We start from the raw sequence: 21,556 nt of genomic DNA on the forward strand, positions 1-21,556 counted from the left end.
AATGGAGGTGCACTTTACTGGCTAATCTTTTCCACCCCTTTTCTTTTGTTGGGATTAGTGCCAGAACAGATAAAGCCCAGTGTAAGCCAGCCTCAGCCTGCCAACTCTAATAACGGCACTTCCACAGCAACCAGCACTAATAATAATGCCAAGCGAGCCACAGCCAACAATCAGCAGCCGCCGCCGCAGCCGCCGCCACAGCCACAGCAGCCGCCGCAGCCGCAGCCACCACAGGCCTTGCCTCGGTATCCGCGCGAAGTTCCACCTCGATTTCGCCACCAGGAACATAAGCAGCTTCTAAAGAGGGGTCAGCATTTTCCTGTCATAGCAGCAAACCTGGGATCTGCTGTTAAAGTGTTAAGCAGCCAGTCAGAGAGCAGTGCTATAACAAATCAACAGCCACAAAATAACGGAGAGGTGCAGATCAGCAAAAACCAGTCAGGTGAGAGAAGGCATTTCTTACGAGACTCCAACTGTCATCATTAGCAGTGTAGCAAGTTTATAAACTCATGCCTGTTTGGTGATGTATTTGTATTCATCAGTATCTGTGTTGTAAAAATAAGAATTCTATACAGAAGTTATGAATGGGGAATCTGAAAATGTTTCCTGTAGGTTAACTAGAGCTCTCCCTCCAGATCTTACCCATTTTAATATACAGCTTATAGCTAAAATTGATTATAAGACTATAGCTAAAATTGAGCACCCCCCCACCAAGTTACGTGCTAAGCAACTGTGCACGTTATTGCATTTAATCCTCAACAACCCTGAGAGGTGTAAGCTGTTCTTATCTCCACTTTTCGGCAGAGGAAACTGAGGCACCAAGACAAAAATGGCTTGAGATCAGTTACCACGTGCCGTAAAGAGACTACCACCCATGAAAATTCTGTTCAGAGCACTTGGATTTCAGTTATTGCCTCGAAATGGCTTTTCTCAGCTCAGTAATGATTGTGAGGCAGAAGATAAATCCAGTATGTGATTACAGTTTTCTCAAAGCCCAGTTTGTTTTGATATGTTTTGACGACTGGTTTGTCCATTCACTTATTGAACTATTTTGACACTTTTACCACAAGTCATATAGAGAATTGAGGATAATCAAGGTTCCCACACATGAAAACAGTAGCAGACTGGTAATGAACAGAGTCTCTAGAGCCAGATGGATCTGGTTTTGAAGTCCTAGCTCTACCATATACCAGCATGTGTGACTTTGGCAGGTTACTTAATTGTTCCATGTGTTCGAGTCTCGTTTGAGCAGCCTTTCCTAACTATCCCAGGTAGAATATTCACTTTCTACCTCTATGCTCTCTTATATATACCAGGAACTACTCTACATTGTAATATGGTATTTCACAGCTAATAAGTAGCAGAGCCTGCACTCACATCGAGATCTGTCGGACTCCAAAGCTATGTTCATAACAACCGTGCTTTGCTTTGGCAGCATATTGGTAGTGATAGGTAAGGAGGAAGAGGACACAGATGTGATTTTTCGAGCATAGGTAATTAGAGAAGCGCATTATTGGAAAGGATGCAAACTTAAATTATCAGCCCAAGTTAATACTTACTTCTACTCCCCTACACACTTTCTTGCATAAGCTTGGCCAAATCACTTAACTTACCTGACTGTCTTTGCTAATCTGTAAAGTGTAGTACCCAATCTGTAGGGTTGCTTTGGGGATGATATTATGTGACATGTTAAAGCAGCTAGTTTAGTGCCTAATATTTAGGCACTGAATGAATTATCTTCCCTGAAACTTTTACCGAAGGACCTGCACTTTTCAGGAGGAAGAGTCTGGTTTAGATATGTTAGATCTAATGCCAAGCAATTAATAATTTGGTTTGAAGTTCCTCTGGGAAGTCAGGTTGGAAGCAAAGCAGATGTACTGAGTCATCAGCATCATTGTGGTTAAAACCTAGGAGAGGTTATTTATACAACAAATGCTTGAGTACCTATTGCAAGCTAAGTAATAGTGGTATGATAATTAACAAACAGGAAAGTGGGATAGTAAATTTAGAAAATATATGTTGAATATGCTTTTTCAACTTGGGAAATGAAAGAGCCAAGCTGTTATTGAAATGGAAACAATGGGAGTATAAGAATCTTATTTCTCAAAAATTGATATGGGTCAAGAAACCCAAAAGTGTTATGGGTATACATTCAGATGAAAAGAAAGCCTAAGATGTGGGCATAGGAAGAAGTCTTCCAAAAAAGGCTGAGAAGGAAAAGTATCCCACCTGTTTCTAAAACAACTTCACAAAGGTGGACTGCGTTAATGTGGAGGTTAAGATGGAAATAGGAGGGTGCAGCCATCTGACTGAGGTTTAAAATTAAATCCCCACACAGCTAGAGAATGCAGAGGATGAAGGCAAAGCATTCTGCAGAAGAACCAGACTTGTGCTTTTGTCTTTTTTTAAACATTTATGAATCCCCCTTTAACAGCATAGTCACATATTTACCTTAAAATATTTTTGTAGGTGCTACTAGAAATGATAATAGAAACACTAGTCACATAATAGAGCATTGGGTGTCTGTGAATTAGGGAGGACTTCTTAGGTCTGTCCTGGCTCCTGAAGGGCTAATAATAATATAACCACAATAATAATAATAATATAGTGACTAACCCTTATGGGGTGCTTATGACCCACACTCTATTAACATGTTTAATTTTCCTTTTGCAGATTAGAGAATAGCTTAGCAATCAATGAAGAGCAGCGTGCTAGACAGTACAAACAGCATGAACAAGAGCCCAGAAACCCAAAAATTGCATGTTGTGAATTACATGTAGTTCAGAAATGTGGGAACATAATCTTAACTGTTTTGTCTGTTTGTACTTGTGTTTGGTTTTTTTTGTTTCCTGAACAGAGATAGGTAATGGAATAGATTTGACATTTATATTAATACATGCAATACATACATAGAAATTTACTTAAAAGTTTGCATGGTAAAGATGAGTTCTGGATACACTTCCCGTGTCCTCACAGAATGCATTTCTTGTTTATTCACTGCAGTCAAGGAAGAGGGATAGTACCTAGATGACATTAGGTATTTTCTAAATTAGAGGTCACACAAACTAAATGCCTTCATAGGCTAGCAGGTAAGTGGAGTAGAGGATGAAAAGAAGCAATGGGGACTGTGGTAAATGTATTAATTTTGTACCCTGCCTGACTACCTTTGCATTCTCATTTTAAGTTTTTAGAACCCTGTGCTGGTCAAACCACACAACTCTTCAGGCTGAGCTGCCAGTTTGTGGCTGTGCCTCAAACACTTAGTGATGGTTTCAGTCATCACTGAAGGGACCTCTCTTTTGCAGTTGATTTCTTAGAGCCTTAAGGTATCAGGCCTTGCTACTCCCCCAAAAAACCCTTGAATTGGGGGGGCCTGAAGGCTGTGTGATAAAGGATTTGGGGGGACTTAACGCTTAACAGGGCTGGCAGCAGTATTGTTCTTATGGGCCAGTGTTCCAACCCACATTTTTATCATCCAACTGACATGACACATGCAGAAAAGTTAAACAAATAGATTCAAATCCATCCATTATTAGGACATTATATATACATACATATGCACACGTGTGCACAAATGTTCATTGCACTTCACCTTTAATACTTCCACAGGTAATTTCTTAAAGAATAAGGATAGTCTTCTATACAACCATGATACCACAGTCACTGTTAAGCAGAAGAGGGATATTTTCAACAATATCCTGTGATACATAGTTCATGTTCACATTTTTGCATATGGTACCAAAAATGTCTTTGTTTATAGTGTGATATCATTTATATAAAATATAAAGCTTGCAAAACAACATATTTTGCTTATGAATAAACTCAAATATAGCATTTTATGTGGTTACCACTCAGTTACCTACTGTAGAAGAAAGGAGATGTAATCAAGAGAGGGGTACACAGGAGTTTTCTATGATATTAGTAGTATATACCTTAAGGTGAGGGGTGTGTGAGTGTTTTTTATATTACACTATAGATTTTCCTACGTTTCAATTTTTTTAAAGTTTCCAGAGATGTTTAAAGATTAAAATACTGTCCATCCACCTGTGCTCTTAACTGTCTTTTCGGTATGGTACACATCCTCGCTGTCCTGTAACTTCCAGTTCTTGCTCTCAACTTGTCCCATGGTCTGTAAACATATTCAAGTCTTTATAATCTTTAAAATAAATTCCTTTAAACTCCCATTCTCTTGGGGCTATTGTAGAATTTCTCTCTACTTTTAGAGTTCTTACAGAAATACTCTATACTTGGAATCTCTGATACATCACTTCATTCCTCTGTAGTCTGGCTCCTGCTCACTTGACTAAAGTAGCTCTTACTAAGGGCACTGATCTTCTGTGTGCCAAATCCAGACTTTTTAAATTTTTAATTGTGGTTACAAAACAGACTTTTCCATTCTTATCTTAATATATATCTACATTTTTTATCATTGACCACTTCCTCCTTTTTAAAGCTCTTTCATTCTTTCATTTTTCTTTGACCAGTTTTCAGATTTTATTCCCTCCCAAGGCTTTGTTTCATCTCTCTCCCCAGTTTTAGGTTCCATGTCTTCTGGATTTCTTCAGCTGATGTTGGGCCCTTCAAACTCAACATGTCCAGAATCGAACTCATTATCTTGCCACATACCAGTTACTCCTTCTGGATCCCATTGCTCAAAAGGTCGGCAACCCCGTTCATCCAGTCACCCATCTAGAACTCTTAAAATCATGCTTAACTCTCCTTCTTCTTCATGTCTACAGGCCACTGGTTTATCATGCCCTGCTGATCTTAACTCCAGAACATCTCTCAGCTTTCCTCTCTCCTCTGCACTGCTGCCACCATTGACCTGGTTCAGACACTCACCACCTGGTCTAGAGCAACAGCCCTATGAATGTCTTCTATAGTCGTCTCCCCGCAGTCCCTACCCCAGAAACCAGTCATGATCCATACACCGCATTTGGTTGTGGTATTGCATTTGTCTTCTTTAACCTGCCATGCCCGTTCATTTACATGTTATCTATGGCTTCTTTCCAGCTACTATGGTAAGTAGTTGCCACAGAGGCCATCTGACTGGCAAAACCTAAAATCTTTGCTAATTGGACCTTTACAGAAAACATTTGCCAGCCCCTGGACTAGAGGCTAGAATAACTAAGGATACTCTTTTTTTTTTTTAATTTTTTTTGCCTGCCTTGGGTCTTGGTTGCTGCACACAGGCTTTCTCTACTTGCGGTGAGCGGGGGCTACTCTTCGCTGCAGTGCGCGGGCTTCTCATCGCGGTGGCTTCTCTTGTTGTGGAACGCGGGCTCTAGGCGCATGGGCTTCAGTAGTTGTGGCTCGCGGGCTCTAGAGCACAGGCTCAGTAGTTGTGGCGCACGGGTTTAGTTGCTCTGCGGCATGTGGGATCTTCCCGGACCAGGGCTCAAACCCGTGTACCCTGCATTGGCAGGCGGATTCTTAACCACTGTGCCACCAGGGAAGTCCCTAAGGAAACATTTTTAACTTTCTCACTCAAGTACTGTTTGAAATTGTGCATCTAAGGTTCTCTCATATTCCCAATGATAGCAGTTCATACTTCCTGGAAATACTATAAAACCTAAATACTGTTAACTTCTGAAGGTCTTTCTTTTTGGTGAGATTGGAAGTCTTTAAGGCAGAAAGCACATATTTAGCCATTTTGTTACATGATACATATTTAATTAGAAAATTGTATGAATTGTCCTGGATCTAAATTCTTCCTGAATGAATTGTGCAATTCCCTTGAATCATCACCAGTCTTTGCTCTACCCCACATATCTTCTTTCTGAATAGGTGCTACGTAATGCACTGCTATGTCCCTTTTTTTTTTTTTTTCCATTGGCCATGCCTCATGGCTTGCGGGATCTTAGTTCCCCGACCAGGAATTGAACCAGGGCCCTCACTGGACAGCCAGGGAATTCCTTTTTTTTTTAAATATTCTTTTTGAGGTATGGTACTAGAGCTGCCCTCAGTCTTCCTAAGGCAATTTTGTATGAGAGTAGGATGCTGACGATATTTTGGATTTCAGATGTTTCTCAGTTAAGTGCAGTCTTCCAAATCTTAGTTTAAAATTTGTATTTTGCATTACACTCAGTAATACTGAACTGTCCCATTTCTTGGAAAAGTGTAATTATCATCTTCTACTTAATGATGTTTCTATATGTTTGTCTTCCAGATCATTTGTAATGATGGCTTTTGGCTTCCTTATGTGTAAGGGAAATATATTATTTGACTTCTTCCAATTCTGAAGTAGTCTCCGACTCTGAAATGTTTTAGTCGTGATTGCTGAGGAGTCCTGCACTTTTTGTAATTTTAGTCAGGCTAGTAATCTCCCCACCCCCACCCCGACTCCCTACCCCACTCCCCTACTCTTAGATTTTTATTTTTCTATCTAAGCTGCAGTGCTTTTCATAACAAAAATGTCTTTGTGATCCAGCCTTGGTAAATGCAGTTTTTGAGATAGCCTTTTACTTTAGGTTTTTGGGAAAGTGTCAAGTAGGTTCCAGATTAAAAATGGAATTTTAGCTAATAATTACTGATGGCATCTCTTATTTTCCTAAAATGCATGGGAGTACACGGCAAAAGGCAAATTTAGAACATTACCACCTCCAAACTAGGTCATGACCAGATTGTGAGAGAAGTTTCACTAACATTAAAGGTGATAGAATTGGTTTGCCAAGTGTATTCTGCTGTTTTCTGGGGCTTTTTGCTTTTGATGTATTTGGGCATTAAAAAAAAAAAAGAAAAACTTTAAGTAGTCCAATCTCTTTTTTTAATGGTTTCTTTCTTTGCTTTTATGTATAAAAAATTCTCATTCACAAATAACTTCTTGGTTTCATCTTAACACTGAATCATTTGGAATTGTCTTTGATAGGTTGTCCATTTAAAAAAATCTTTATAAAGTATTGAATATTCCTTTTGCTGATTTAAAATGCTAACCGTTGACATATAACCTTAGATAATATACTTGGGGCTGTTTCTGGATTACTTTTTCTGTTCAATTGAAGTTCTTATGTACTCTGGTAGTACAGTGCTATTTAACTGTTACATGATAACAAGAGTTTTTTAAATTCTCTTATTTGTTTTACGTGAACTTTTAAATCACTTTAATCAAATTACAGACTCTTGCTAGTAATTTTTTTGTAATTGAATTAAACTTAAAAGGAACATTGTTATATATTCCTATTGAGAAACAAGTTTCTATACTTAATCAAGTTGTCTGCTATGGCCTGCAGTAAAGTTTAATCATATATGACTTTTAAAGTATTTATGTTAGCTTTACTCCAACTTCCTTTATAGTTTTTTATTTTTTGGCTGTGTTGGCTCTTCATTGCTGCGTGCGGGCTTTCTCTAGTTGTGGCGAGCGGGGCTACTCTTCGTTGTGGTGTGCGGATTTCTCATTGTGGTGGCTTCTCTTGTTGAGGATCATGGGCTCTAGGCGCACGGGCTTCAGTAGTTGTAGCACGCAAGCTCAGTAGTTGTGGCATGCGAGCCCTAGAGCACGCGGGCTTCAGTAGTTGCTGCACATGAGCTCTAGTTGTGGCACACAGGCTTAGTTGCTCCATGGCATGTGGGATCTTCCGGGACTAGGGCTCGAACCTGTGTCCCCTGCATTGGCAGGCGGATTTTTAACCACTGCACCACCAGGGAAGTCCCCCAACTTCCTTTATAGTTTTTGTGGCCATTACAATTAGGATCTTTTTCCATCCCATTTTGCTATAGTCCATGAGATGATGATGATGATGGCTTGATTGTTTTAGATTTGGAGAAAAGTGGATGGATTTGGGACTTCGTGATGTTTGGTTTTGCTATGCACAGGAAGGAATCAAGGATAAACGTTAGGTTTTAGGAAACTTACTGAGATGAGGAAAACTAGTAAAGAAGCAGGATTGTTTTTTCCTTTGGGAGGAGGCACCTGTAGGGGTATAATCTAGGAGCTGGCATCCTTTTTGAGATATCTAAATGGAGATTTAAAGTAAGCAATTTCTTATATGATTTCTAATTTTGTTCTTCATGAGGGAGGCATGGTGGAATGACATGTGCTTTAGAGATAGGACTGAAAAATAATGATAATCACTGATACACATTAATTAATGAAAATAATGGTCCTCATTTATTAAGTACCTGATCTGGATCAGATATGGTTCAAAGCACTTTTAATTATTAATCATTTAATCCTCACAACTGTGTGAGGTAGGTACTGTTACTATTCCCACTTTACAGATGAAGAAACTAAGGCACAGAAAGATTGAGGATCTTACCTGTGGTCACATAGCTGGTAAATGGCAGAGCGGCTTTTAAACCCAAGCAGGCTGGCTTCAGAGTTTTGCTCTTAATTACTACACCAAACTGCCCTTCATGGAGCACTTAGTTGAAACCAGCACTGAGCTACATACTTTGCATATGACGGTAGGTTAACTAAACAACCAGGTAAAGAAGTACGTACGTACTATTTGTATCCCCATTTTGCAGGTTTGGTCATACAGCCACTACATAGAGTCCAGACTTGAACCTGGGTATCTCTAGAGTTCCAGCCATGTTCTGAGCCACCTTGCTTTTTTACCTAAAGATGAATCTTGCCTTCCTTACCTTATTTTCTACAACCTTTGAGCCTCGATTTCATCTGTAAAGTGAAGGAAATGCTTGTGCTCTAGGGTTGTTTCAAGGATTCAGTGACAACATTGCACATAAAGCACGTGCTCCAGAGTGCCAAATGATGTTGCTGACAGTGCAGGTGCTGGTCTATTGATTTGCTTTTACCCAGTGAGACTGAGTGACATTTTAGTATCCTTTATTTCATGAGAAAAATCCTCCTCAGGGGCACTGAAAGATGAAAAGCTTTATTCGGCAGCTTAAAACTGCCAAATGATTCTTAATCAGAGAGCAGAAGTCAGAGTCACAGAACTTTAAAATGTATATCTCTATATCTATATTTGGTGAATTATGTATTCATTTTTGGTCTCTGTCTAGTCCTTTTTTTTTTTCCTACTCTTTCTAGCTCATCACCTTTTGCTGCTTAACAATTGTGCTTTGAGAGAAAATGATTCAAGATGAACCTGATTTTCCATATTAGCAATACCCTTATAGTGAGTGACAGTTAACTTTCTGGGCTTAACAATGCCTGGTGGTTGGTTCATTGCATCTGGGACATGACTTGAGCATATGTATTACTTAGAAACACTACATATGATTCTGATTACTACTGTAGTAGAGAACTACAATATGAGCAACCCGCTAGGGACAGTCTAAATGCAAACATCTTATGCAGGTTAATATTTCTGAGGATTTCTAACTACCAGATCCTTAAACTGAATGAGAGTAATGAATTTGGGAAAGCATTAGAAGAACTAAAACTGCCTGCCCTACATGCAGTACAATAACTAGATGATAACATCAGTACATAGCAGTAAGTCTAAGATAGGATTATGTGACTAGTCATTAATGTCTTCAAATGTCAGCAGTTGATTTTTTAATCATAACTTTGATCTTCAGCATATCAACCATTTTTCTGTTGTCTTCTAATAAACATGGCTATTAAGACATTTTTATGAAGGAGAGTAGAACTAAAATTATTTTTACTTGCATGCAGTATTTTTCAGATTGAATATGAACACTACTGAAATGGAAATATAATGGAAAAGGCTTTATAATTCTTACAAACTTGTTGTAATACCCAAAACAGTTGTGTGAAAAAGCTATTCTAAAAAAGTGTGGATAGAAAAGGATTCCTAATATATTTCTAATACATTTTACCAAGTTTGGCCTGTTCACTTGTCCTTAACCATTTATATCCCAGCCCCTTCATTCCCATGTTGGGCCTCCAAGCCTGGGTTGCTCCGTTATCCTAATACATCATTACTACCTTGTCCTTCCTGACTCCAAATTCTTTACTTGCCGATATGTTAACAATTCACTCATTCAAATATTTATTGAGGAACTCTTATGTTCCAGTTACTGCTCTAGGCTCTTGGAATAACATCAATGAACAAAGCAGCAAAATTCCCTACCTATGTGGAGTTAATTATTGGATATGGAAAATCGGTGGCTGAGATATAACCAATGCCTTTGTAATTATACTGCCAAGTATTATATCTTGTTGATGTTGAGGAACCATGTACATTTATAATATATTCATCAGTTTTCAAAACATTTCATACATTTTTGTGCTTCTTCTTTATTCTAGATATAAACCACAATACTTCAGGATCCCATTATGAAAATTCGCAGCGGGGACCTGTGTCTTCTACAAGTGACTCTAGCACAAACTGTAAGAATGCTGTTGTAAACGACTCGCCTGAAGAAGAAGCATGGCCCTCAGTCCCTGGCAGTGATCTAGAGTTGGCTTCAGAATGTGTGGATGCTGATTCTGCCTCCAGTTCTGAATCAGAGAGAAACATCACTATCATGGCTTCAGGGAGCACAGGTGGTGAAAATGATGGCCTTCGGAATAGCACTGGACTTGGATCCCAAAACAAGTTCGTGGTTGGTAGCAGCAGCAATAATGTGGGCCATGGAAGTAGTACTGGGCCATGGGGTTTTTCCCATGGAGCCATAATAAGCACATGTCAGGTCTCTGTGGATGCTCCTGAAAGCAAATCAGAAAGTAGCAACAATAGAATGAATGCTTGGGGCACTGTAAGTTCTTCATCAAATGGAGGGGTAAATCCAAGCACTTTGAATTCAGCTAGCAACCATGGTGCCTGGCCAGTGTTAGAGAACAACGGACTTGCCCTAAAAGGGCCTGTAGGGAGTGGTAGTTCTGGCATCAATATTCAGTGCAGTACCTTAGGCCAGATGCCTAACAATCAGAGTATTAACTCTAAAGTGGGTGGTTCTTCTACCCATGGTACCTGGGGAAGCCTTCAGGAAACTTGTGAATCTGAAGTAAGTGGTACACAGAAGGTTTCATTCAGTGGTCAACCTCAAAATATTACCACTGAAATGACTGGACCAAATAACACTACTAACTTTGTGACCTCTAGTTTACCAAACTCCGGTTCAGTACAGAATAATGAACTGCCTAGTAATACAGGGGCCTGGCGTGTGAGCACAATGAATCATCCTCAGATACAGGCTCCGTCGGTTGTAAATGGCACTTCCCTTTCTCACCTTAGCAATGGAGAGTCAAAAAGTGGAGGCTCTTACGGTACTACATGGGGTGCCTATGGTTCTAATTACTCTGGAGACAAATGTTCAAGCCCTAATGGCCAAGCTAATGGTGACACTGTGAATGCAACTCTAATGCAGCCTGGCATAAATGGGCCTGTGGGCACTAACTTTCAAGTTAACACAAATAAAGGAGGAGGTGTGTGGGAGTCTGGGGCAGTGAATTCCCAGAGTGCATCATGGGGAAATGGTGCAAATTCTGGAGGAAGTCGAAGAGGATGGGGAACTCCTGCACAAAACACTGGCACTAATATACCCAGCGTGGAATGGAGCAAACTGCCTAGCAATCAGCATTCCAGTGACAGTGCAAATGGCAATGGTAAGAAGTTTACAAACGGATGGAAATCTACTGAGGAAGAGGATCAGGGTTCTGCCACATCTCAGACAAATGAGCAAAACAGTGTGTGGGCCAAAACAGGAGGTACAGTGGAGAGTGAAGGTAGTACAGAAAGCACTGGACGCCTTGAGGAAAAAGTAACTGGGGAAAATCAGAGTAGAGATAGAAGAAAAATTGATCAGCACACATTACTCCAAAGCATTGTAAACAGAACTGACTTAGATCCACGTGTCCTATCCAACTCTGGTTGGGGACAGACTCCTATTAAGCAGAATACTGCCTGGGATACCGAAACATCACCTAGAGGGGAAAGAAAGACTGACAATGGGACAGAGGCCTGGGGAAGCTCTGCAACACAGACTTTTAACTCAGGGGCGTGTACAGATAAGACTAGCCCTAGTAGTAATGATACCTCATCTGTATCGGGGTGGGGAGATCCCAAACCTACTCTGAGGTGGGGAGATTCCAAAGGCTCAAACTGCCAGGGGGGATGGGAAGATGATTCTGCTGCTACAGGAATGGCCAAGAGCAATCAGTGGGGGAATTGCAAAGAAGAGAAGTCTGCATGGAATGATTCGCAAAAGAACAAACAGGGATGGGGTGATGGACAAAAATCAAACCAAGGTTGGTCCGTTTCTGCCAGTGATAACTGGGGAGAAACTTCAAGGAGTAACCATTGGGGTGAGGCTAATAAGAAATCTAGCTCAGGAGGTAGTGACAGTGATAGGTCCGTTTCTGGTTGGAACGAACTTGGTAAAACTAGTTCTTTTACTTGGGGAAATAACATAAATCCAAATAATTCATCAGGATGGGATGAATCTTCTAAACCGAATCCTTCCCAGGGATGGGGAGATCCTCCAAAGTCTAATCAGTCTCTAGGTTGGGGAGATTCGTCAAAGCCAGTCAGTTCTCCAGACTGGAACAAGCAACAAGATGTCGGATCTTGGGGAATCCCATCAGCTACAGGCAAACCTCCTGGTACAGGCTGGCTGGGAGGACCTATACCAGCCCCAACAAAAGAAGAAGAGCCCACAGGCTGGGAGGAACCATCCCCAGAATCCATACGTCGCAAAATGGAGATCGATGATGGAACTTCAGCTTGGGGAGATCCAAGCAAATACAACTACAAAAATGTGAACATGTGGAACAAAAATGTCCCAAATGGCAGCAGCCGTTCAGACCAGCAAGCACAGGTACATCAGTTGCTACCATCTGCAAGTGCCATCTCAAACAAGGAGGCAAGCAGTGGCTCTGGTAAGTTTTTTATTTTATGGAGTCTGTGTTACAAAGTACTTCACAGTGTTGTGAACCTTGTTTCAAGTTACTGTTATAAAATTTGTTTAACGAAGTATTTGGATGTGCACACAAAGCTTTTTTTTAAACTCTAATCCAGGAGAAGTTTATAGGGAAGAAAATTATGGGTAAGGTGTTTACCATCAAGGAACAGTGCTCTGCCTTTGGCAGTGTTGGCTGTGAATCCCACATACCCCATTCTCTATTAGGAATGCTGTAGAAGGCAGAATTGGAAAAGTGATGTCAAGCTGGAATGCTGTACACTTTTTTCAGTTCTTCTGAGTCAAGCCATCACGTTTTGGTTTTATTATTTGACTAAAATATCCCCAGAAATAAAACAAGTATCTAATAAGCACCATGCTCTCTAAAAAACTAGGTACTATATTTGTCCTTAGAAGGAATTTACTTAAGTAGGCATGAAATCTAAGTCTATTGGATATAGCATGTATGTATGTTTGCTTAAAACATTTAATAATATCTTTCTAGTATATTCCACTTTCGTCTTATAGCAAGGAACTAATTCCTATCCTCTGCAAATTATCTTGACAATGACATTTTTCATTAGTTGTCACTGAGATGTGTTGTCTTTGTTAATGGAGGTTTTATTGAATAATCCATTGGATGTAGAGACAGAAGTGTTTTCATGAACTAACCTTTCAGCACCTAATTTTTTTTCTGAGTATTATTAATTTAGATATAATTCTTAGAAAAAACAGGTATGTATCTAAGGGGAAGGCTGTTTTGGTTCTTTTAAACAATGTGTTTATGCCTTGGCTTTGCCTTGCTTTGGACAACCTAATAAAAAAATTTTAAGAAACATTGTTCAGCATGTATAAAAGTAGGATGCCTACCTATGATTAGTCTTATAGTAAATTGCTTTTTCCAGAACAGTGATGTTGAAAGGTTGTACGTATAGTAAAAATTTTATACACATACTGTACCCAGCTTGATCACCTGCTTTAATTCACTAGGTTTGACTCAGAATGACTTGACTTTTCCAGGAGTTAAATTCATCTTCAAAGGAGGATGACTTGCCATAATTAAGGTTATTCAAAAGAATCTGCTGTACACCCAGAGGGCAATTCTGAAAGAAGAGGTGAAAAAAAAATTCATACCATATAGTTAAATTATAATAATGGGAAATTATTTGTCTTCTTTACATAAAACAGATGCCATCCTTTCTGCCTATCACAACATATTATTTAATACATAAATGTGAAGGTCTTCTTCTTTTGTTCCCTAAGTATTCCTTATTGCCCCTACCGTGTGCTGATGACTTCTTTTCCCACACTTTCTAAAGGCTGGGGTGAGCCCTGGGGTGAGACTTCTACTCCAGCCACAACTGTGGATAATGGTACTTCAGCATGGGGTAAACCCATAGACAGTGGTCCCAGCTGGGGCGAACCCATTGCTGCGGCATCCAGCACATCCACGTGGGGCTCCAGCTCTGTTGGTCCACAAGCATTAAGCAAATCTGGTAAGTTATTGATAATTCCTGGTTTCCGTTTTGTAGCAGTGGTGATCTCATTGACTATAATTAAGTAATTGGATAATGCTTATGTCATTGATAATGTATCCATGTATTATCATACTAGATGATTTCCCTATCTGTTTGGCTCTTTGAACTTGTTAATGTGGTTTGCTTTTTTACCTTTTTGAATTTTCCTATCTTTTCTTTTTCTTAGAAGTGTATAACTATTAATGATTTGCATGTACTTCACCAAATCTAAATTATATTTTACCAAATTGGATTATTTAGAAATAGTCAAGCAACTTTCTTGCTATCCAGCACGAGAGACTGAGTATAATAGTCATGGGGACACATGTCCAAACTGTCTGGCTCAGGTTCCAGATAATTCCCTGAATATTACACAGAAAATGAACAGAGTTCAGGAAGGACCCTCAGTATTCAGATGAACATTGTCACTATTCCCATAGGAATTCCAAAGGCCGAGTATAGAGATGAAATACTTTCTGCTTTTGGCTTGCTATACTTTTGGGCCATTCTCCTTAAAAATATGTATTAAAATTAATTTTTTTAAATTCTGTTCATCCTCTTGGCCCTGTGCCTCACCATGCAGCTCGCTAAGCAAGTATGAACAAGAATGCCACCAATGTCCCATGTTTAGGAACCCTCTGATTTGTAAAAGCATGGCAGGTGTTTTATTGAAAATTTTAATAAAAATAAATTCTTGTTTCGTGTAGCTTTTAGCTCAGCATATAACATACGTTTTTGCCATGCAGATCTGGTAAGGGAGATAAAAGAGGGTTTTTTAGGTTCTCCCCCTGCTCTGCCTGCTTAATGAATGCTCAGCCTCCAGAAAGAATTGTTTGATTAAAGCATGTTTCTCTTTATCACAAATCCACAATCAGGGCCAAAATCTATGCAAGATGGCTGGTGTGGTGATGATATGCCATTGCCTGGAAATCGCCCCACTGGCTGGGAAGAGGAAGAGGATGTAGAGATTGGAATGTGGAATAGTAATTCATCTCAAGAGCTTAATTCATCTTTAAATTGGCCACCATATACAAAGAAAATGTCATCGAAGGTAAACATTTCAAGGGCAAAGCCCTTGAAACTTTAAATTCCAAAGGTAGTTTACCCACAGAAAATTAACGTTCTGCCTACCCGTTTATGGCAATCAGTATAGTCCGTGCAGTCCCCACCTTAGGTAGAACCTCTCGTATGGGCAGCCACCTAGAAAAACATAAGACTACAGGAACTTCCTTTCTCCCCACTGCTACAGCTTGGGATTTCTCTCCTCCTCCCCCTCCACCAGTGCTGCCTGGGACAGCCCCTCGCCCCAGGGTGGTGCCTGCAGTGCTGAGGATGAAGAGAAGGGCAAATCTCCATGTCGACCCTTTCCATCCCACTGCCAGTTCGTCTCCCATTCCACCTCCTCACCTGGGGTCCCCGACCTCCCCATTACCCAGAGTTACCATCCTCCTTACTCATGCCCCATCTTTGTCCCTTCTCCACCCTGAAAGGTCCTGTGACAAAAATCCCTAGGAATGAGTAGAGTTTTGTTTTGCTTTTAAATGTGGACAAATCTTATCCCAAACCTGGCTGTTCATCAGAATTGTATGGCATTTGTTTAAAAAGTATAATTTCCTATACCCTGGGCACTGTTGTTTTGGAAATTGGACCAAGTTTCTTGTCCTAAACAAGCTTTCTGAATGTTTCTGATGCAGAGCCAGGTTTGAGAACACTGGTGTCAGATTTTCCTGGGGACCATTTTGAAAATATGTGCCTAGTCCCCCAGGTGATTCTAATATATCCTCTCCACCCTGTTTGAGAACAATTTCTTTTTGAGGGACCTTAGAAGTCAAATACCTAGTAGCTCACTGCCAGGGTCCCTCCCTTTTGATCCTGGGATTCTAAGTCTAGGACCTGCCATTTTCATTTAAAAATTTTTTCATTTGGCTGAATTTGCCTATTGCCTCACCATATAGCTTATGAAGTGCTTTCCCATATTTTACATAAATCATTTGATCCTCATAACCTTCTGAGATCGAATACTAATGAGGAATTTGAGACTGGAAAAAGTGTTGACTTGCCCAAAGTTGCATAACTAGTAAGTGACAGAGCAAGGACTTAAGTTTAGGTCTTCCAATTCCAAACCCTGTGTTCTTCCCACTGGACCATGCTGTTTTGTGACTTTGTCTTTCCTTACAGGGTCTGAGTGGCAAAAAAAGGAGAAGGGAAAGGGTGTGTAGCCTTTTTACTCTTTCTCCTTTGTTTCTACTAGTAAAAATCTTTTAGAAAGCAACTGCAAATATTTATTTAGCCTCTGCTGTGTGCCAGGTACTGTGCTTGGTGCTGGGGGTTCAGAAACACTAGGATAAGAGCATATCTTCCAAGGAGCTCAGGGTCTAGTATGGGGCATTAAGAGTTGCTCTAAGGAGTGTTAGCTTGAATTTGGAAGATGCCTCGGGGTGGGGTGTGTTAGGGAAAGGGTTAGCCTGATGTTACTAAAATACAGAATTTTAGAGAAGAGGTGACAGTCTAATCTGTAGTTAGATTAGGGGCAGATACCGAAGTGTTTTCAGTAACATGCCAGAGAATTCGAGGTTTATTTTGTATAAAGTATGGGGCCAATCAAATTGAATAGAGGGCAACATCAGTTGGGTTTTTAAAATTAATTTCTTTAAAGAAAGCTAACCAGTGATAGTATGAAAGATAAATTGAAACAGAGGAGAGACCAGAGTTAGTGACCTTAGTTAGGAAGCTTCTGCATTCATTCTGGTTAGAAAGGACAGCCTGAATTGGGAAGCAAGAATAAATGTTTAGTAGAAGGGATTGTTGTGAGACACATTTGGAATAAAAGAGACAGGTCTTGGCAACCAGTTAGGCATGGGGTGGGGGTGAAAAAGGAAAAGGAATCAAAGCCCACTTCAGAAACCTTGGAAAGGGTTAGCTGCTTGCTTCAGAGACCTGCAGTTAGGGGGATATTACGAAGCTGTGTTCTGTTCCACAGTCAGAAGGAATAGGTAGTAGCAATGGGAAAGGGAAATGAAGGCAACAAACTGAGAATGGTTCTGTGATCCTCACGTTAATGGGAGGCCTTGGTCTCTATGGCTTCCAGCCTCCCTATCTACCAGACTGCTAATCATGGACCATTTATTCTCTCAAGTCATGTCTCCAAGTAGTTTCCGTACCTCCCATACCCTAAGCAGCCACAGAAAGCCAACACCAGGTAGGAGGAATCCCAGCTTTAGTTGCTGCTGGGGATATTGTGTTCTTGGCAGCATAAATTGGAATTTTAAAATACTCTTTCATATGGAAACATATGGTGTTTTTTCAGTACAGTGCACATAGCATAATTAAATTATGGGTTTAATTGGTTTCTTTGGACTAACCTGAAACCTGGTGACTCTTCTTACTTTGGTTTTGTGTGAGAATTCTACACATCCAAATTATAATTAATCTTTTAGGACACAGTTCATTTATAAATTGGAAACTGTCTGAACAACAGTTCTCCATTATCCAGAGAACCTTTTTATTTTTTGTGGGTCATCAAGGCCCTTTGCTTCTGTCTTTTCCTTCTGACTGCTTGCCTTTAGAGATTTCTCTGTGCATTACAGCTATACCAGAGGACTGGAGCAAAGGAAGTTGAAAATCAAATAAGTTGATTTTTAATTATGAACAACTCTGTGAGAAGAGTTGGTTGGAGGAGGAATTTATTGGCTAAAAATGAGAGTTGGGAATTGTCTTGAAGTTTTATTAATCCATCACTATACCCAGATAAATAGAGATGGCCATGGCATCTTTCTACTCTTTTATTTTACAAAGGGAATGATGAAAGGTGGAAACAAACAAGAAGAAGCATGGATAAATCCATTTGTTAAACAGTTTTCAAATATCAGTTTTTCGGTAAGTATGTTTTCTTGGCAGCCTCCTTCCCTTTTAATGGTGATCCATAAACTTACCCTAATTTCATTTTTTTTGTTTTCTTAACAAATAATTCTTTTGAGTCCTTATGAATATGCTGAGGTTAGAATAAAATTTTCCATGAGGTCTTCTTTATTTTTACAGTTTTAGCTAAAAACATTGATCACGTATCTTTTTTTTTTCACATGTCTTATTTTTAAAAATATTTTTTTTATCATATTAGGCAGTGAAAAATGAAGTTTTATGATCCACTTAAATTTCACAAATAAGGAAATAAAGTAAAATTCTTCACTTTTAATTTATTTTCATTGATAAATTAAGGTCTACTAACATGCTACTTTTTCCTTCTTCAGAGAGACTCACCAGAAGAAAATGTACAGAGCAATAAAATGGACCTTTCTGGAGGTAAGAAAAAATTAAATCAGTTTGAGTTTTATATTCATCATTGATGGAGAAACTTATCTGACATGATCCTACTGAAAGAGCACTGACCTTGACCAGGAGAGGGAGACCTGGGTTTCTGTTTCAGTGTTCCTGTTCTCTCTAGCAATACATTAGAATGTGGGGATTTTATGAGTTAGTGTGCCTTTTAAAGTGTAAATCACTGTGCAGATCTAAGGTAGTGGTACTGTTAGTCTTTGGTTACCTCAAATTTAGTCCTGTCAAGAATAAGTTATCCAGGTTGAGTGATATAGTCTTCTTAATTTAGGGAGCAGTGTGTACAAAGAACCAGATATGTGATAGAGATATCTTAAACCATACTGGAGAAATGGCAAGTAGTTCCACGTAATGGAAGAAGAAATATAAATTGGTTGTGGTGGTGGGAGTGTGGTGACGGTAAAAGTTTTACCTAGGTGAGGTTGCTGGAAAGCTAGCTAGGTGCTAAATCATGAGGAGCTTGGGTGTCTGAGCTTTATTCTGAACATATGGGATTAAAGAATTTTAAGCCAGGAGAATGAAATGATTTGGTTTTATGTTTTACAAAAATAGTCATGGCTGTAGATTGAAAATATCTTGGGACAGAAAACATTGGCAGTAGAGGAAGACTAAAAGATACTAAACATAGCAAAACCAGTTAGAGATTTGTTGCTGTAGCCAGTGAGAATTTTCAAAGCTCTGAACTAAGACAGTTGGTGGGAAGAATCTTAATTCAGTATAGACATAGGAATTAGAATGAATAAAAGTTGATAACTGGCTTGAATCGATTTGCTATGGAGGATGAGGGTGAGGGTGTGGTAAAAGATAATCCCCCGCTTTCTTGCCTGGACAGTTTAGTATGTGGTACTGTTGTTGTTGTATTAGTCTGAGTCCAGGCAGAAGAGAGAAACTACTTAGTAGTTTGAACAGGGAAAGTTTAAAACAAATGTAAAGAATCACTATTAGACTAATGAGGGATTGGCTAGGAAGAGGTAATAACGAGACTCCTCAAGAATATATGAATAGCAGATACAAGAAGTAACCTAAAGACTAAATTGTAAAATCAACAGCTTAAACAGCTGTTCAACAGCTTAAAAAGTGAAAAAAGGGAAGAGAAAAGAAGATGGCCTATGCAGATAAGCAATAGATAACATGCAAAACTACTGCCATCCTTATTTCTGTAGTTGGCCACAAGCTCTCGTTGGTATCTTTGGCTTCCTTCTTTTACTACCCATTCCATACTTCCCCACTGTCAGCCAGCACCTCAGCTGCTCTGGGTTCTTTTGCTGGTGGAGTGACCCAAACCTTCATTCCTGCAGGGTCTGAGCCCTCAGTCATCTTGCCTTTTTTGGTTGTTATAGTTTTTTCATTAACCTTTACTACTGGGCATGGAATTACTAAGAAGCACCCCCAGACGCACACACCCACCCCCTGCCCACCTGCCCGGATTCCAGAGTCTTCGCTGCCTTCATTTTGTAGCAGGAAACCAGGTCCCCCTTGGTAATCAGAGTCAGTCACTCCAGCCATCAGGTGAGCCCACCGCTCCCTTGCCAGCTGGTTCAGTGACATCGGTTCTTAACTGCATCCTGTAGGACAGAAGCCCATCCTTTTAGGATGTTGTCTTTCAGCTTGCTTTGTAACTGGGTCTTCAGGAACCACTTGTACCTATCAGTTTGGCTAGCTACTTTTGGGTGATGATATATGTGGTAAGACCAGTTAGTTAAGCCCATTACTCTACTTCCTTTACTATGAAATGAGTTCCTTGATCAGACACAGTGCTGTGAGGAGTGATGGATAAGGCCTTTTGTGAGACCATGGATGGCAGGGGGGAAAAGTCCGTATCCAGAATATGCATCTATTCCTGTGATGACAAGGCTCTGCCTCCTCCATGGCTCACTGAATGGCAGAGAAGTTGCTGTGCTGCTGTGCTGTTGGAACTTGCTGGAAATCTACCCTTCTAGGGTGCTGGGAAAAGCTGTTCATGGAGAGATGTCTCACCTTAGACACTCTGCTACAAAGCTGCTTGGAGGTATGTGGGAATGCTGGGAGAAGCTGGCCTCCGAGTGAGGCTGACCACCCTGTACTGCAAGTGTAGGGCACAGGAGAAGCTGGAAGCACTGCCAAAGCCGCCAAGGGCATGTAGGCAAAACTTCAGCCTGCAGTGTCTCTCCAGCGCCCTCTATTGACAAAGCCTCAGTGCCAACTGGCGAAGGAAAAAAATGTAGAGCCCAGATATTTTCACAGAGCAGTCAAAAAGTGTGAATTTGGAGCTGAGAGACAATAACTGGCCATTATTTGAGATGGGAAATACAGTAGGAGAAACAGGTTTGATAGACAAGTTACTGAGTTTAAAGTTGCTACGAAAACCATGTGGTGATGTCCAGTAAGCAGTAGAAAATCTGGATGTGGAGCTTAGAAGAGATAGGGCTGGAGATAATAAGTGTAACTAGACACTGATGGTAGTACAGCCTCAAAAATAGGTTGACTAGGGAATTCCCTAGTCGTCCAGTGGTTAGGACTCCACGCTTTCCCGGCCAAGGGCCTGGGTTCGACCCCTGGTCGGGGAACTAAGATCCTACAAGCTGCTCCAGCACGGCCAGGAAAAAAAAAAGGTTAAAAAGTTTAACAAAAAAAGAAGGTTGGCTAGAGGCTTATAGAGTAATGGACCAAAGACAAACTCCAGGGGGAATAATGACATTTAAGGAAAGATCTGAGGAGAAATGGAACAAGTTAGAGTAGAATAATTTTCCAGTAGTCAGATGAGAATAGAGATTTGAGAAGAGGAAAGTGATTGTCATGGAATGGATTTGATCCTGGGGGTTAGAACGAGTCATTGGTAACTTTAGCCAAGGGCCTTCTTAAAGGATTGGTCAAGGGGGCGGCTGCCACATTTGGCACTCAGATGGTTTTTAAAGTGATGCGGGGACTTCCCTGGTGACCCAGTGGTTAAGAATCTG

General features: G+C 40.2%; 1 protein-coding gene across 1 annotated transcript in view; it reads left to right on the forward strand.

The window, feature by feature from the left end:
- The window catches only part of TNRC6A (trinucleotide repeat containing adaptor 6A), a gene marked incomplete at its 3' end in the record, with an annotated part of 215,375 nt that overhangs the window by 161,435 nt on the left and 32,384 nt on the right, over positions 1-21,556 (forward strand). Inside the window, exons 7-13 of the mRNA XM_079719619.1 lie at positions 59-442; positions 10,178-12,751; positions 14,091-14,267; positions 15,164-15,339; positions 16,467-16,499; positions 18,084-18,164; positions 18,536-18,587. Coding sequence (XP_079575745.1) covers positions 59-442; positions 10,178-12,751; positions 14,091-14,267; positions 15,164-15,339; positions 16,467-16,499; positions 18,084-18,164; positions 18,536-18,587 — 3,477 coding nt within the window. The remainder of the gene's footprint in view (positions 1-58; positions 443-10,177; positions 12,752-14,090; positions 14,268-15,163; positions 15,340-16,466; positions 16,500-18,083; positions 18,165-18,535; positions 18,588-21,556) is intronic.

The sequence above is a fragment of the Hyperoodon ampullatus genome (assembly GCF_949752795.1).
Source record: "Hyperoodon ampullatus genome assembly, chromosome: 14".
In the NCBI taxonomy this organism is placed as follows: Eukaryota; Metazoa; Chordata; class Mammalia; order Artiodactyla; family Ziphiidae; genus Hyperoodon; species Hyperoodon ampullatus.